Raw genomic sequence first — 17,283 nt, 5'->3', positions numbered from 1 at the left:
TCCCTGGGCAGCCTATTCCAGTGCCCAATGACCCTTTCTGTGAAAAATTTTTTCCTGGTGTCAAGATAGTTCTATGCTTTCACTTCAGCTAACTCTCAAATTTCCTCCTGAAACTGTCATTCTCATGCATACAGAACAATGAAAGATAATTGTGTTTTAGCCCTTTGTAGACCTAATTTGGCATAATCTATTGTGCTGGAGTTCGATTTCTGCTAGAACTGATCACATACAGCATAATGTTATACTGCTGAATCTTTTGGGGTAGGGCTGCAGTACAACCCTCTTACAGATTGACAGGAATGCTGTAAAGCTGCTCCCGCTGCCTGCCTCCTAACCCCTAACCTAAAGGCAAAACAGTACTACAATTGCAATTTACAGTAAATCAAATTCCTCTAATGTGCATTAGTCATGTTGCAAAAATGAACTGGGGCAATTCTAAGCAAATGCAGCAGTGCAACCTTAATAACCTGAGGAGCCTGTGACAAACCTGTTAGAATTATGTATTTCCAGCAAATAGCCAGAACATGAGACAAGATGAGTTTCATGATAAAAGCAAATGTTTTTGTAATTTTGGAAGTAATATATGAGGCAAAAAAATTTCACTCATTCTCTTTCTCCAAACCACACAATGCCATTTTTGAACTGTGTTATTCCTAGAGTAAATCTGAATCTCTCACTGTACCTGTCACAGAAGTTGGAAGAGTGTTTGACTTTTTTAGCTGCTCCCTTCTTTCCAGTCTTGACACAGCAGTCTCAATTTTCTTTTCCCCTTCTTGAGCTGTAGATTTCTGCACTGTGCTTGTTTTGCTGCTGCTGCTTTTATTATCTGACTGATTACTTAGGGCAGCCTGAAACAGAGAAAGAAAACTGCTAAATAAGAACCAGTGTGTCATGTAGTGGCTACAAGTAAGAGATGCTGTACTTGATGCTTTCATTCATCACCTGTCATCTCCTTAACCTTCCTTTTCAGCAAAACCTCAACACTCTGATACTTCTAAGATTAACAGTTATTAAAGACTAAAAAAAAAAATCACAAAGCTAAATTTACCATGTTGTCATTTCAGTCAAAATATTGAACAGTTTGAGCCAGCACTACCTGTTAAAAACAGCACTGAAACACAATGTGCATATGTGGGCAACCTCACGCCCACTGCTGTTTTCTTCTGCCAGTTATTTATGTCTGGAATTACACGTGTCCATCAGAAGTTTGGGTCTTATAACAAATACATAAATATATTTAGTAATCCACATAATCTCCCTTTTTACCATCCGTGGGATCTATATGCAGCATCACTGCATGTGTAGCATCACTTCTGGACTGTAAGTAGAAATGTTTTTCTTACTAATAGAAAACCATGGATAGTAAATAGCTATTTAGAGAACAGCATAGAAGTGATAATGAATTTAGTGCCTGCTTTAAGCATTTGGATATTTCACATGACAGTTCATTTCTTTCATTTGTCTACACTTTATCAAAATAATACATGTTATGGTAAAAATAAATTCAAACTTATTAATATTCACCTATAAATGAGTATTCCAACTGTTAATCCCAAAGCATTAAGGCTTAACATCTTATTTACTCAAACTTTGAAAGAACCATGTTTCTGTTCCATTACCCACACTACGGTAGTGCTTACAATTACCATCAACTGCCACCTAAGATTAAGGTAGCAGAATTTAGAATAAAATTGTCACACTATTGCATAGTATTTTCTCCTGAAGGTCTCCCTTTTGCAAAAGGAAACGCCAGACTTTCAGACTACTTTCTTCTCACTGTCGTTTTAGCTTTCATGAAATCTTACAAACCAAACATAAAAAAACCCCTTTCACGTAATAAAACTAGCTATCAGTTATAATTATGGTATCAGTATTTCTAACAGGCAGGTTTCTAAAGATTGTTTACATTTTCTTTAGCCAGCTTCTCTGCTTGCTTTGCCTCTCTGGCTTGTCTCCTCTCTTCCCTTGTAGCTTGCTGCTCACGAAATCCCTTTTGTTTTTGCAGCGCTAATGTAATCCAAAGTGGTTGTGAAGTTTCAACTTTTTCCATCAATTTAGAGCCATCTAAAGAGTGCCTGCTCTGGAGGACAGGTTTTTCTGAAAGAAAACATAAGAAGAATTGGTTAAGTAATGCACATCTCTTGTCTCAAGAAAACCAGTAGAATTCTCTACCTTGTGAAAACTCTAGGGCTAAGCCCTTTGAATGCCATGCCATTCACAGACCTTTGGGGACCGTTATGTCAAATCTTGAAACAGTTTGTATGCCGCAAGACTAAAACCTAATTCAGCACTCATACAGATGTCCACATTTATCCTTTTTATTGAAAAAGCCCATCCCAGACTCTTAGAACTACAGCCTGATTTACTACCTGTACTCCCAATAGGTGAAAGTGATACATACACATTGCTTACATCTCCAGTGAAAGGAATCCAGCCACAACACACTGCAGTTCCCGGATTTTCCAGCCGTGTTTAAAGGAAGAAGTCAAAACTTCAACCAAAGGCCAGTGAAATTATGCACTCCTATAAAAGCCCCTCTTAAATATGGGGAGGTTATAAATTGTCACTTGAGCATTTGGATTTCTGTACCCTGAAATCGGGGTTAGCACCCAGAATAGAGCTGTGAGGGGCAGGGAGCAGCGCTGGAGTGCAAAGGTGCCCCTGCAAAGCTCGGTGACCTCAGAAACACTCAGCTGGCCCAGGCCCTGCTCCCTGAAGCTGCCAGCTGTGCCTCCAAGGAGTTTCCATAAATCCTCATTTAAGAATGGAAGTGAAAGGAGAAAGTGTAAAAAACTGTAAAAATTTCATCTCAGCAGTTCCACTGTGATTTGGTTTTAGAAGTGTCTTGATGACAAGACAAGAGTGGGAAAAAGTGGGATTTCCCAATTAAATGCTGAACTCCTGCCTTCCTCTTTTGAGTGTCCTTAGGCTGAAAGGGTAATTTTTACTATTGTACAGAATACTATTTCAGGACATAGGGGCTTTCAAGCCTTCTCTGAAAAGCCACTATGGCTGCTGTAATTGTTTTATTACTGAGGAGTGCCTCTGAAACGCAGACTCCTTTGCCTGGCTGTATTGGATTACATAGAGAGTGTGTCCAGAACAGGGCAGTGGTCCTCCACAAATAACATGACAGGCAAAAATTATAGCTTGAGACCGAATGTCTTTCTCTGGAACCCCAGTATCCTGTTTTGGAAATAAACACTATAGCAATATAACTAATATAGCAATATAGCTAAATGCAATAGCTGAATGGCCTTTGAAAAATACATACCTTTCTTCAATGGCTCAGGCTTTTTGTCATTTTTTTCTCTCCATGGAATACTTATAGATGGGAAAAATGACTTCTTTTCCCTAATTTCTTCCTCTTCATTTTTGTATTCATTGGATGGTGGGGAGTGCCCTGCATTTGCTCTGTCTTCTTTTCTCCAGCCACCATCAGATTCGGCTTTAAGCAACCTTTGTCCTAGCATATCAGCTAGGTTCGATCTGTTCACTTTAGAGAGAGGAGATGATGGTGGTGTCTGAGTGGTGGGCTTTGGAGCTAAAGCAGGTTTCTGTGGAAACAGTGATTTGCATGGTGGTTTCTCATGAGAGGGTAAAGCACTCTGGCCAGTGGCTGGAAGGACCACTGGTGAGTTTGCTGGTTGCGACACCTGCACCACAGAAGAGTCTTTTGAGTCTTTTAAATTACCAGGGATGTTCACTTTCCCCATGTGAGGTGATGTACACTCTTGTGGAGCAAAAACAGCAGATTCTTTCTCACCTTCTGTAGTAACTAGTGGGTCAGGCACACCATCAAAACTATCTCCTGCACTATATCTTTTCTTTTTCCTTTGCTCTGCCTGTTGATCATAATGGAAACGTAAAGAGTAGTTTGTCCTTCGCAATTTAATCCCAAAAGGAGAAACATTTTCTTCTCCATTGGGTGCTGGTTTATCTGCTTTTTTTGTACTGCTATTTTGCTCATTTTCCAGAGCTCCAGGAAGTTCTGCCTGGGGTAATTCTTTACCTGGAGAATGAGGAAAACTTGGAACAAGGAAAGACGGCAGATCTTTCGCAAATTTACAGCCTTCTGTGTTGTCTGTCATTTCACTATGGGTTTCCTTTTTCTCCTTAGCCTTTTCAGCTAAGTTATCCTTGAAAATGGAAGCCACATCCTCCTTTGAATCAGTGGATGAGCCAGTGATTCCTCCCACAGCTGCTGTTTCATTGACTTTTGCTGCACTTACACTCTCAGCCTCTGACTTGGACCTTGAAGCTTCTGAAAATTTCTGCCATGCTGGCGTTATGGAGAACTTTGCATTTGCAGACAGGGTTTTCCTCAAGTTGCCATGGGGAGCACCTCGTCCTCTGGGTGTCCAGTCATCACTATGTCTGCAGACACTTACTCGGTCTCTCTCATTGTATTTGCCATTTTCTGCGTTCTTTAGGATCCTGGAGCGGATGGAAGCCCACTCAGCAAGTACAGCCTGGTTGTTCAGTGTCTCCTGTGCATATTTCATTTTACTGCTGCTGGGTCTGGGATTCTGCATTTTTTTCTGGGCCTTCTCTGGTGAAGGAATATCCACGTTTTTTCTGTCTTCTGTTAAGCCAAGTAGTGATTTACAAGCCGTGTCCTTTATCTGGTTCAAGTTAACTGCTGTGCCACACAGCTGTGCTCCAGTAACCAAAATAGCTGTATGGGGTACACAAACAGATGATGGCAGTGTATGAGAGCCCTTGCTGGAAGCATGCATCCTGTAGTCTTTGATGGATGGAGAAGAGAGTCCTGCTCCTTTGACAGGCATGACTGGACTCAGATTTACCTTCTGAAATATGATCTGTTTATCTCCAGAAGACACTTGAAATGTGAAGGGTCTGGATCCAGTCTGTCTTTCATCTACTTCTTGCCACCTAAGTTCTTCCCCTATTCGCTTTTGCTCCTGAGCCTCAACTTCTCTCTTCAGTTTCTGGGCTAGGATTTCTTCTGCAGTTTTATTCCCTTTTTCTGGCTGTTTGAGGTTTTGGGATTTTGATCCTTCTTGGAGATTCTCCTCTATTGTATGGCTATCAGCCCCTCCCAAACACAACTGATCCTTTTCCTGTTGCTGTTCCGAAGATTTTTCATGTTGCTTTTGCTGAAGATTTTGTCCTTCTGTGCCTACCTCCTGCTCTTCTAACTTGTTCCATTCTTGTTCGTTTTGTTGCTTTTGATGCTTCAGTTCATCTTGTTGCACGCTGTCTGCACTTTCCAAGTGCATTTGTTTTGTGAGCTTATGCTTTCTCTGCTCTTCCCATTTCTTCTTCTTATCCATTACTTGCTGGGATTGTTCCTTCTCTGTCTTTTCTCCTTTCTCCTCCAAAAGCTGTCTTTGTTCCTCCTGTTTCTTCTGTTGTTTGAGGCTCTCAGATTCTTTCTCCTGCTTCAGTTGTATTTCAGCTTCCTGAAGCTCTTTTTCTTCTAGCTCTTGTCGTTGTTTCTCTTCCTTATTTTGTTCCTTAAGTTCTTTTTGTTCCTTCAGCCAATTTCTTTCTTCTTCCTCTTGACACTGTTTTTCGATCTCATTTTCCCTTAATTCTTCCAGCTCTAGACTTTTCTGCTTCTTCAGCTCTCGTCTCTGTTTTTCCTCCAGCTCTTTGTGCCGCTGCTCTTCTCGTCCCTGATGCTTCTGCTCTTCTAACTTCTGGTGTCTCTGCTCTCCCCATTTCTGGTGCTTCTGCTCCTCCAACTCTCGTCTCTGTTGGTCTTCCTGTTCCTGGTGTCTCTGTTCTTCTAGATCTTGTCTCTGTTGCTCCTCCTGGTCCTGGAGCTTCTGCTCCTCTAGTTCTCGTCTCTGCTGCTGCTCCTCTAGTTCTCGTCTCTGCTGCTGCTCCTGTTCCTGAAGATTGTGCTCCTCCAACTCTCGTCTCTGCTGCTGCTCCTCTAGTTCTCGTCTCTGCTGCTGCTCCTGTTCCTGAAGATTGTGCTCCTCCAACTCTTGTCTCTGTTGCTCCTCCTGTTCCTGGAGCTTCTGCTCCTCCAGCTCTTGTCTCTGTTTCTCCTCCTGTTCCTGGTGCCACTGCTCCTCCAACTCTTGTCTGTGTTTCTCCTCCAATTCCTGGTGCTTCTGCTCCTCCAGCTCTTGTGTCTTTTGCTCCTCTTGTTCCTGGTGCTTCAGCTCCTCCAGCTCTCTTCCCTGTTGCTCCTCCAACTCCTTCTGCCTCCGCTTCTCCAGCTCCTGGTACTTCTGCTCCTCCAGCTGTTGCCTCTTCTCATCTTCCAGCAGTCTTCTCTCCTCTTTATGGCGTGTTTGCTCTTCTATTTCTGAAGATATCTCTCCTTCAAGGAGATACTGCCTCCTCTCTTCTTCACAATGCCTTCTCTCCTGCTCTTTCTGCATCTGCTCAAGTTCTTGGCACCTTTGTTCTTCCATTTCTCTTTGTTCTTCCATTTCTACAATCTGCCTTATTCTTTCAGCCTCAAGAATCCCCCAATGATCTTCAATTCTTTTGTCTTCTTCCAGCTGAAGCTGCCTCTGCTCATCTCTGTTCTGGATTAACTTGTCTGCAATGATATGTCCATTATAACCTGGGTATATGTCTCCATACAGCTGAGTTTCCAGGTCCTCTGGCTCGAATTCTGTTATTGTTAAACTTTGTGATCCCTAAATTTGGGAGACAAATTTGGAATTACTTTATATTGCCTATTGGGTTGTTATTCTTTACAGTGAACAAACAATCAGTTGCAAATGCAAAACATCTTTATTTTTAATTATTTTACATCCAGAGCCAACTCACCCACCCCAATTTATGCATTACATCATCATAGATCCCGTACCTCTCACCTATTTGGATCACAGGCTTTAAAAGAAAGAAAACATCCAAACAGTAGGAACAGTATAATGCTAAATATTGAATCTCCGTTTGTGTGCATGAGCTAATCCAGATTGAGACCTGCTATTTCTAATTTACAGAAACCCAAGGAAGAGAGCACAAATTTCACATGCCAGTTCTACTCCTTAGAACTCCATCCTCTAAACCTGAAATAATTAGCACCTGCTTAAGAACATTGTTTTGCCAGTTCTTTCATGGCAAATCTAGCCATTACTTGCAGAGACAGAAGCTGTTGCCTGCAGAGAAGAGCTCTGCAATGCTAGCCAGGGAAGAACACTGCCCAGGGAAACACAATTTGGTTGCTTTCCACAAATCCTCAGCCAGGATATCTTTCTCATTTACTGTGCTGAGACTCCAGTTCTATCACAGGAACCATGGGATCACGCATGAACAGAGAACCTAGAGCTCTCCAGCAATACTGAGGCATGTGCTAACTGCTGACTGGTTCTCTGTGCTTGCCCCACAACCCCAGCATGTGGGCACAATACTTGCAATAAACTGAGTGCAGACCTTCTTCATAGCTTACTCCTTGTCTCTGTAGCGATATGGTCTGAAGACAAACAGCACCTAAAGAGTGCTTCAAAGCACTTTTTTTGAGGAAAATAGCTCAGCTAGTGCCCTGTCTAGCTGTCACTTGTTGACTCATCATTCAGCTCCAGTTAAACATTCTGTATAAACAAGAGTTTTAATTTCTTCATTGCAAGAGTGATAAATGCACGTACAATGGTGCAGAAGAAAGGACAGTGGCCTCTCCCAAATGCTATATTAGTTGAATAGTCTTGTCCCCTTTACAAGCACTGGTAACATGTCAGGATAGAAGACAAAATAACCATGCAGTAAATGTAAAAAGCAAGGATTTAATAATTCACTCTATCTGTAGCAAGAGATGCATTACTTAAGTCTTACTCCTTCTTAAAAGACAATCATATTATCACTGTCAGAACTCATGCCAGTTTTAGAGACTTTATTTTTTTCCCCAACCAAAGTTTGCACTATCCAGTTGCCTATTCCAGAGGAGCATTAACAGAGGCAGCTATCTTTCAGACTTTTATGACCTATTTTTTTTACTAGAAAAACTAGAATCAGAAAGCTTTCCCAATGTAAAATCATAGTGGAAGTACCTCAAGTGTAAGTAGTATTTGTCTCAATTGACTATATTAAAACATTCTTGTGTGTTCTCTCCAGCTAGGGTTCATCTTTAGGTCTCTATCTTGATTTCAAGATGAACGAAAGAAGCATGCATTTTGTTTTAGCTTGAAGACACGAGATTTGTTGAAGAAGCTTTCAGTACCTATCTCAAACAGCATTAATAAAATCTTAAGATAGTCCTCTGTCTATAGCTACTCCTGATGCCCTCAGTTACAGTTATTTTGTACCCAGCTTCAAAGGCAACCCCCATCCTCTCACCGTTCAACCAGTGATTCAGTACCTTTGTTAATCTCTTGTGCTTTCTTGACATCCTCTGCTTTTTTGGCTTCACTGACAGTTTGTGTTTAGCTGCACTGTTGTCTAGACGAGCAGCAGCCTGGGGAACTGCATCCAAATTGATGGTTTCAATTGTGCCAGAACAGGAAAACTGTCTTTTTGGCCGAGAGGATTTGACTGGAGGGACCTGTTTTTATCGCAAGTAAAAGAAGATATAATTAAGCCATTTGTTCCATGGAAACAAATAAATAAATTAATAACACATGCATACAAAGTCTTTGCAGTTTTGGATTCAAAGGAGTTATTGTGAGAAAAGATTTCAAACCCTCTTTTTCCATTATACAAATAATGAACTTTGGGCACAAAAATTACAGCTGGAATATTTTCCTATTTACAGTACTATGCATTTTTATACTTTTCCCTTAAAAATTACTTGGACCATTCTAACTGAAGTTTTTCCACAGTTCAGCTCAGCTCAGAAGTTGGTAGGAATGATAAAGGGCAGAAGCAGAGTTTTAAGCAACATCAAACACTGAGATAGTTTTAAATTATGCTGTGGGGAAAAAAATCTACATCTTTAAATAATTTAGATTATACACTTTAGGAAAGAGCAAACCAGGTTGACTTATCTAAGTATTGTAATAGAATAGCTACAGAGCTGTACTATCTGTTTGGGAGATGATTACGGTATTGCATCTCAGACTGGCACAGTGCCGAGGAAAATCTTCCTTCCACAGTCAAGGTGGAGTCATCCAAGCTTGCACAAACAAATAGCAAAAAATACAAGGTGGCAATATTGGCTTTGATTGGTGAGTTTTTCTCTTGACCTTCAAATATTTGGGTTCAGCAAGTGCTAATATAAAGTGATTTGCTGAGACTCCTCTCATGAATAAATACAGGGGAACTGTATGTCTAGACGTGTAAAAGTGAGCCTGTAATCAATTTCTCCCATAAGTCACCAAGCTGTCACCCTGAGATTGGTATTTGGCACAACCCAAATGGAAAAAGAAGGCAGGAAAAAAAAAAAAAGACAGGAGAAAACATCTTCTGCAAGGCAAGAAAATCACATACATTGTTTTCAAGGCAGCTCTGTAATCTTCCAAGGTTAAACGTATGCTAATAAGGGAACCAATTACTTAAAAGCTGATGGAACATTTTGTATACACTTATTGAATTACATGTAGGCATAATAAAGTGGTAGAAGTACTTATGAACATTATGGCTCTGTGATTAATACATCAAATGCAGGAATGCTGCAAGACTGGTGGAGGCCAAGTTCTGCTGTTTCCTGCAATCAACTTTTACAGATTTCTCAATCTTAGTTATTGGTTATTTACTAGCCACAAAACTGCGCAATGTTGACAAAGTCTTGGATGATAAATCAAACAGTGATATACATACTAAAGCAAAAACTGTCAGGCTTCTAATAACTAAAATTAGAAAGTAATGCAGTGCAAACAAAGTGTAAAAGTTTTTTTTACCTTTTCTTCCACTTCATGTCTTGTTCCAGGCAAATTCATTGCTCTCAAAAAATCTGGAGTGTCAGTGGACTAGAAAATAAGATTGTCACAGATAGATATTAAAATATTAATATAAATATTAAAATATCTAGGATCTCATACATAAAGTTCAAGGGGCTTGTGAAGTCATGCTGATTAGACTAGGATTTTTTACCCTGTTTCTTGTCACTGAAGGACTGATGGATAAACAATTCTTGTTTCTAAATGCTATTAGTTTCTTTTGTTGCTTCTTGAATCCCTGCTTCTGTGCAGAAGCCGTTTCTGCTACAAGACCCTACGAAAGGCAAACCACTCACACTCCCTAAGTAAGGTAACCAAGTTCCAAATAAAAAACAACAAAACCAGTTTTTATAGGACTTCAATCAGCTCTTAATCCCTTTATTTTCTCCTGACCTACACCTAAGGAAAAATATACCTGATCAGGCATTAACATCCCTGTGAAGAGTTTCAACTTCAGGCTCTTGACAGTAAACCAGCTCCTCCTGAGCAAGCAGAGCCTATCAGTCATTAAGACTCCTTAGCTAGCAAGCCTCTCCGAGCCATCTCACAGGAGGGGATTTTAAGGCGCAGGGACAGAAAGAGCATTTCTCACACCCAGAAACACTGGTTTTATTCATTATATCACAATATTACTTCATAACCTAATGAATTTGGGGATCCCTTTATACCAGGTGCACATGAGTGTATAAAACTTAAAAATCAGCTTTACAAATACAGATTAAATGAAACCCAGAACTCTGGCCATCAATCCAAGTTACTCAGTTGGGAAAAGCAAAAGTCACAAAGCAGCAGAGAAAACCGGTTTGAAGTAGAGCAGTGCTATGCTGTCCTGGCCACCAACTCCTGACAGAAACCCATTCCTTCCCCCTAGGACCTGTGTAGATAAACACGCAGAGGAGTGAGAAGGACAACACCAAAGACAGAAGCAGAAAGCAGGCAAGCTGCTGTGCACCAGAAATCTGTGATAAAATAGGTAATATATATTACACAGTAAGAGAAAAGGAAAATACCAAGTGCTCTGGCTGACCCTGTGCACGTAGCATTAGCTTGTTGGTGTCTGCAACCTCCTCTGAGCAGGGATGTTTGCTCCTATGCAAAGGGTCACTAATTTTGTTTTCAAAACATACTATTTAAATGAGTAGGCAGTAAGGCCTGAATCTGTCTGTCTTTATTACACAAAGCTATTCCAGTGTTTTTTTAGTGCTTGAGTTATTTTCTCCTTCAAGCTGGAGGTCGCTAGGTGACATTCAGGTCTCCTGCAGGATCCAGCAAGAAAGCTGCCTGCAGAGAATGCATGTTGGTATCAAACACAGAATCTTGTCCGGTACCAGGTTACATAACCAAAACCTGTCCACAATCCCACTGCCTTCTTTGTGCACACAGAATGCTGTTGATTCACCTGAACGGATTGCTTTGAAGGGAGTATTTGTGAAACTGAAGAAATATACCTTACTTTGGCTGCATTTTTATCCTTCCAAACTGCAGAAGGAGAGGTATGAGTGTCCACATTCCTACCCAAATGCCTGGCTCCCTAACAGATCTGACCACAGCCACAAAGAAGCTATGTCACCCCCTGAAGACTGATGAGGAACTTCAGCCACCTCAGCCATAAATCTCCCTTCCATGTGCCTTACATTAAATTTTCTCTCCCTGGTCTAGCTGAGGAGATAAGTGATAGAGCAGGTGTTAGGCACCTTTGTTAGGCACCTGGCATTCAGCCAGAGCCAACTTACTACAGCTCCAGACCCCTCTCATTTTGGAATGATTTTCTTTTTTGCTATTTGGTGCTGTGCACAACTTTCCATGCTAGGAAGACCATATTTTGACATTTTCTGTCTCAGAAAAATTTCCTGTCTTGTATAGCTACACTGCAAGTGTTTTCGGCATTGCTGGAAGTTCAGAGCAGACATTCAAACTGGTAATTCTTTAGGACCTGTCTCAGGATGCCAAGAGCACACACTTCTCACCAGTCCATGAAGCATGAGCTGAGAGATCCCCCCCCCCACAAAACAGCCTGGTGAATTCAGCTGTGCTTCAGTGGAGACATCTGCTATGCCCCAGTGAACTTCACTGTTTGAATATCACTATAATGCCATCAATATGTCAATTTTAAATGCTTACTTTATTACCACTGTCTGAGATCACTGTGTCCTGCTGAGTCTCAATCTCCATTGGGCTACCAAGAAACACATCTTCTTCTCTACTAGCATTTGCCTCCCCTATTGTCTTCACAGAAACTGTCATTTGTGGAGGCTGCCCAAATTTTATATTCTTGGCCAACTGTTGCTGAAAAACAAGAAAAAAAAGATACCATAAGCGAAACAAGCCAACTTTAGCATGTGCCCTTTCTCCACGTGAAAGCTGCACAGAAACACTCAGGGCAACTTCTGGACAAAATGATCAACTTGCAAGCTGACCAAGGTCAGGAATTTACTGCAAGACTTCTGATTCTGAGTGATCAACTTGAGTTCTTGTCAGTATTGCCAACTTTTGCAAAGTTACTGTGAATTTTGAAACATTCCTTCCATTTTTTTTAATCTATGTCTCAGGTTAAGACTTTATAAAAGCTAGTTACGAAGTCTTACTGTTGCAAAGAATTAAGATTATGAGCCATGTATACACTGAGAAATTAAAACTGACCCAAAAGACAAACTCCAGCCCCCAAACCCTGCATCGCATGCATCTGTAGTTGTTAAAGTTATCCTTATTGTAAGGTTTAGTCATAAGTTTTAAACATTAAGGATTTTACATAACCCTGCCATAGAGGAGGCAAATCCTCAAAAGAGGGCAAAATCGGCTTCTTTTAGATGTTTAATCTCATAGGAACAGTGCACAAACTCATGCCTGCCCATGCTCATGTGCACTGCCACATCACTGCTTTTGCACAAAGTTTATACAGGGGACATCCAGTAGATGAATGGATAAATGAGCTTTCCCACCATTTATTTTCCTTGTTGAAGTAATCTTCTCTCAAGGATTACAAGAAAGCACTCTTGAATTATATCAAGTATAAGATGCGTAAAATAAGTTGCTTATAACATCTGTCCTCTGGCATGATGATTTGGAGAAATTATAGCCCTACCTACTACCATACAGTCTTTGAAACTGAAATTCTTGCAAAAGAGGTGGAAGAAATTCTCTGGACAGAGTAAATGGAGTAAGGAACATTTATTGATAGATAGCCTTCCTGAAATATTTCAGGGAATCATTCCCAGTTAGGAAGGGAGTTATTTTCCTACTTTACACTCTTCCAAGCACAGAAAATTCTCCAGAGGAGATCTTCTATTTTGTCTTGTGTTACTATGAGCATCTACATCTCAACAACACTCAGTTCAGCTGTGCAGCTCCTATTCAGTGAGACTGTCAGGTACATAGATGGGCCCCTGACATAAGTTTGCTGCTGAGAACTGTAAAAGATTGGAATAGATCACATGTAAAACAAAGACTTTTTTTGTTTTTTCCTGTAGAACAGAATCAGTAGGATGGCTTAGGTGAACTGTTGGCAAGGGAAGATATGCTCTAGTAGCAGCAGATCGACCCCTAAGAGGATTCAAGTTGGATCAATCCTGCTTGCCCAGTGGACTAGACTCTTACATAAAGTTTATCCATATTAGTCCCAGACAGCACCCGAATTCTGTACTGAACCAGTAAGACAAAAAGTACATGCAGAGACTCCTTATAATCAGGTTATTAACCTAGAATAGTTTTTCTCAGTCTCCTTATTGAGTTACATGTTATATATGCCCATTTGAATTTTGGCAGAAAGTAATGAAACTTATCTAGTACATCATTTTGGCACAGTGGGCAGCTTTGAGTGGCAGAGTTTTATTCCTGCCTAGATTACTGGCAGAGCACTCATAGATTAAAAGCAAGGATTTCACCAAGTCCGCCCAAGCTAGCAGTGTAACTCTCTGGCTTGAAATCTTGTATGTTCCCTTTGTGTAAATGGGAGCTGGAAAGAGCAAAGGAATCTATATTAGATAGTGCGAAGGCTATAATTTTGCTCCATTCCTGCATGTCCTCTGATGCTAATAGAAAATTACTTTATAACAGCTTCTTAATCTCATAGCATGTTTTCTAAGTTGTGGCTGCTCCTTTCTTCATACAAAGCCATATTCCTAGAAAAATATTTCTCCCAGGCAGAAAACTGGAACCATCAGCATTACCTGAGCACGTACCCAATAAACTAAGGATTTGTGCATCTGTTCCACAGTGAGAAAATGCATGCATGTATGTATTGCTTGCAATGCGTTTTGAGGGTAAGGATGGTGTTCTGTTCTCTTGATCTTCTGATGAATTTCTTGGTCTAGTGTGTGTGCAATGCATGGTGGGATTTGTGTTGGTGATGGAGCTGTTGTGAAGAATGGTCTGCGTTGGGTGGAGAATGGCATTTTCAATTGTCATCAAGGATGTTTGAATGCTTTGCTCTAAAAATGTGTATTTGTGTATATAAAAATTTAAAATGTTATTTTTTCTGATATTTCCAGGAAATAGACTATCCTTGCTATCTCTGGACTATACACAGGACTGTTTGTTTGGGGTTTTTTGAATTATTTCAAAGTTTTAAAAGTGTATTTGCTCAGACTTGCATAAGTTAGTTTGAAGAAGAAACTCTAGTAGCCCTCAATCCTTCCAGGACAGAAGGTCTTCTCTGTATTATTTATTTATTGTCCTTTTTATAACAAATTCAGCTTAAATGAACTTCACTAATAGTTCTTCATTGGTCAGTTTCTTTCAGTGCATTCTAATCTCCAAAGCTGACACTGAATACCACATGACAAAATCTCCAATAGCTTATTGTTACCACCAAGTAAATGTGTTCTTATATTATTCATATTCTTATCCTTGTTCTTTTTAGGAGTGTGCTTATACTGTAACTACAATGCAATTGTCCTCTAAAAAAAATTCATACAGATACATTCTCTACCTGGTCAATCATAAAAATCCTAAAAACACGTCATCTCTGAAAGAAAAGAAAAAAAACCTACAACTTCCACATGGAAGAACATTCACAGATAGTCCAACCCAGAGACAGAGAGATACATAAATTTAAGCTGCAAGGTCATTGAGAAGAGGCCATGTTCCCTGAAAAGGAGTATATGCTTTAATTTTCTCAAAAGTTTCAGTTAGACATGTATTTCTGAACACAAAACTATAAATCCTCCATACCTGAGAATTTCCTGCACAGACAACATATGGACGGTGATTGCCTAAAGAGAATTATTTGCAGTGCTGGTCATTAGAAGTTGCAGGCATGACATATTTGTTCTCCTACCATTATAATGAACATGGTCTGTTTTGGCTTGTGCAAGAATGCTTGTAATTTAACAGCCCAAGATCATAGAATCATAGAATCATAGAATTATAGAATCATAGAATAGTTTGGGTTGGAAGGGACCTTAAAGATCATCCAGTTCCAACCCCTCTGCCATGGGCAGGGACACCTCCCACTGGATCAGGCTGCCCAAGGCCCCATCCAACCTGGCCTTGAACACCTCCAGGGAGGGGACAGCCACAGCTTCCCTGGGCAACCTGTGCCAGTGCCTCACCACTCTAATGGTGAAGAAATTCTTTTTAATGTCTAGCCTAAATCTGCCCCTTTCCAGTTAATACCCATTCCCCCTGGTCCTATCACCATCTTGCTCTCAAATCTAGCTGTCATCTAGAAGCAGAAGAAAAGAGATGAACCATTCCTACCTGCACCTTCCATTTCCAGCCTCAAGTCCAATGGACTTTCTCAGTCCCTCTGTTTGCAGCCAGCCAGTGGGTAGGTATTTCCACAGGACTTACAAACCCTTCTCAGCCTCAAGAGCAGCACAGCTACCACATATGACAACAATACCATGTAAGAGCAGCTGGAGGGACGACACACAGGGGACCTTCAGTATGAGATTATTAAACTGTGCTCTGGACCAGGTTTACCTCATCCCCAAATATTTTTCTCTAAGATCCAAGAGGTGCATGAGAATTTGTCTATTCACACCCAACTCGAGTGGCTATCGGTGCAGTGCCATTCAGCATGAGATAAGAGGCAAGGCAGCACATCTAATAAAGGCAAAGAAATACTAGAATTTAGGGAAAAAAAAGTTTGCAGTCATCAGATTTTTAAAATCTTCCTCAGTAACTGGACTGTGACACAGGCCCACTTTTATTTCATGCAAAATAACTTGCTAAAATGTGATACTATTAAACTGACATCTTTCCACCAGTTCACCATTCATAACTTCAGAAACAAACCTCCTAAGTTAAATTGCTTGGCATTTGTTGGCACCTGCAGCAAATTAAAAAGCTTAGGCTTTCAAAGCACTCTTTGTGTTTACATAGGAAATGCCACAGAACAAACTTTCCATATTGACCGGCAGAGAGCCCAGAGAGGGCTGTATGTCTCCTCTTTCACTCCAATTTGGCTCCTCTTCTGTGTACATGCCTCCTTGCATGCACATTGGACTCAGCCCCTCTGAAACTACATCATTCTTATGGCTCTGTGCCTGAAGTAAATCCAAAACCAGATCCGCTAAGTTGCTTACTCTGTTCAGTTTAAAATAATTGAAACAGAGTGTACTATTTCAGCTGATTCCATGCAAACAAGTCCCACAAGAAGTGCTGGTAGTATTTTGCCTTCAACACAAATAACTATTATTCATGTTTTCTTGCAATGCTCAGCTATATAAAAAAAAGAAAATTATGTTTTCTAGTTATATACAATTGTGAAATAGATACTTAATCAGTGATATCTGTCCTAAGAGGAGCCATACTGTTGAAATTCCACTTCATCCCATAGAGTCTCCTACAGTGAACCAAAAATCAGATACCTTAGAAATACATAAGAACCAGGTGAGTCCACACTGGGATTTCCCTTGTAAACACTCCAGTAATTTGTGGCATCTGAGGACTTTTGGATGCAATAGCCATTTGGGTGCTTTTTTTTTTATGAATCTCTTTCCTCGCTCTTTGAGCTTTTGTCAATATTTCACCAACAACAGCGCTATGTGACAACGACCTCTACAATCCATCTATGCAGAAAAAAATATTTGTTTTGGTTTGAAAGTGTTCCTAGTTTCAACTGATGCTCATCTGTTCTTATGCTGTGAAAGACTCAATAATTGTCCTTTATTCATATTCTCAATTCCAGTCACGGTTTCATGCATCTCTATTGTATTCTGCCTCTTATCATTTCTTTTCTACACTGAAAAGACACTTTACCTAATTGTTCTTTCAATGGAAGTGAGTCCAATTCTTTATCCAAACAGGAAAATCTGCAGCATTTCTAAACAAGCAAAACACCCCACATAAGCAATTATTTTTTTTTTTTTAATCGAAGTGGGAGAACAAACTGGAAAGAATAAAGTGAGAAGTTATATTGGTATATCTGGAGGCTTTAGAAAGTAAACTAGATGTAGACTTAACATGTAAATCAACTGATAATGAGCAAAGTATTAGCACTGGTGTTAAGTATTAGATGCAGGGAGAGAGCTATTCCACA

General features: G+C 40.3%; 1 protein-coding gene across 7 annotated transcripts in view; it reads right to left on the bottom strand.

Moving 5' to 3' along the window:
* CRACD (capping protein inhibiting regulator of actin dynamics) overlaps positions 1-17,283 on the bottom strand; it is a 121,918-nt gene that overhangs the window by 2,056 nt on the left and 102,579 nt on the right. For all 7 annotated transcript variants that reach the window (XM_054064680.1, XM_054064686.1, XM_054064682.1 and 4 more), the window contains 6 exons: positions 11,922-12,086; positions 9,762-9,830; positions 8,285-8,467; positions 3,275-6,626; positions 1,907-2,097; positions 683-848 (listed from right to left, as the gene is read on the bottom strand). In XM_054064680.1, the coding sequence (XP_053920655.1) occupies positions 683-848; positions 1,907-2,097; positions 3,275-6,626; positions 8,285-8,467; positions 9,762-9,830; positions 11,922-12,086 (4,126 nt within the window). The remainder of the gene's footprint in view (positions 1-682; positions 849-1,906; positions 2,098-3,274; positions 6,627-8,284; positions 8,468-9,761; positions 9,831-11,921; positions 12,087-17,283) is intronic.

This window comes from Cuculus canorus, chromosome 4, assembly GCF_017976375.1.
Source record: "Cuculus canorus isolate bCucCan1 chromosome 4, bCucCan1.pri, whole genome shotgun sequence".
Lineage (NCBI taxonomy): Eukaryota > Metazoa > Chordata > Aves > Cuculiformes > Cuculidae > Cuculus > Cuculus canorus.
Note: the sequence above shows the minus strand (reverse complement) of the source record. Positions and strands in the feature narration are given on the sequence as shown.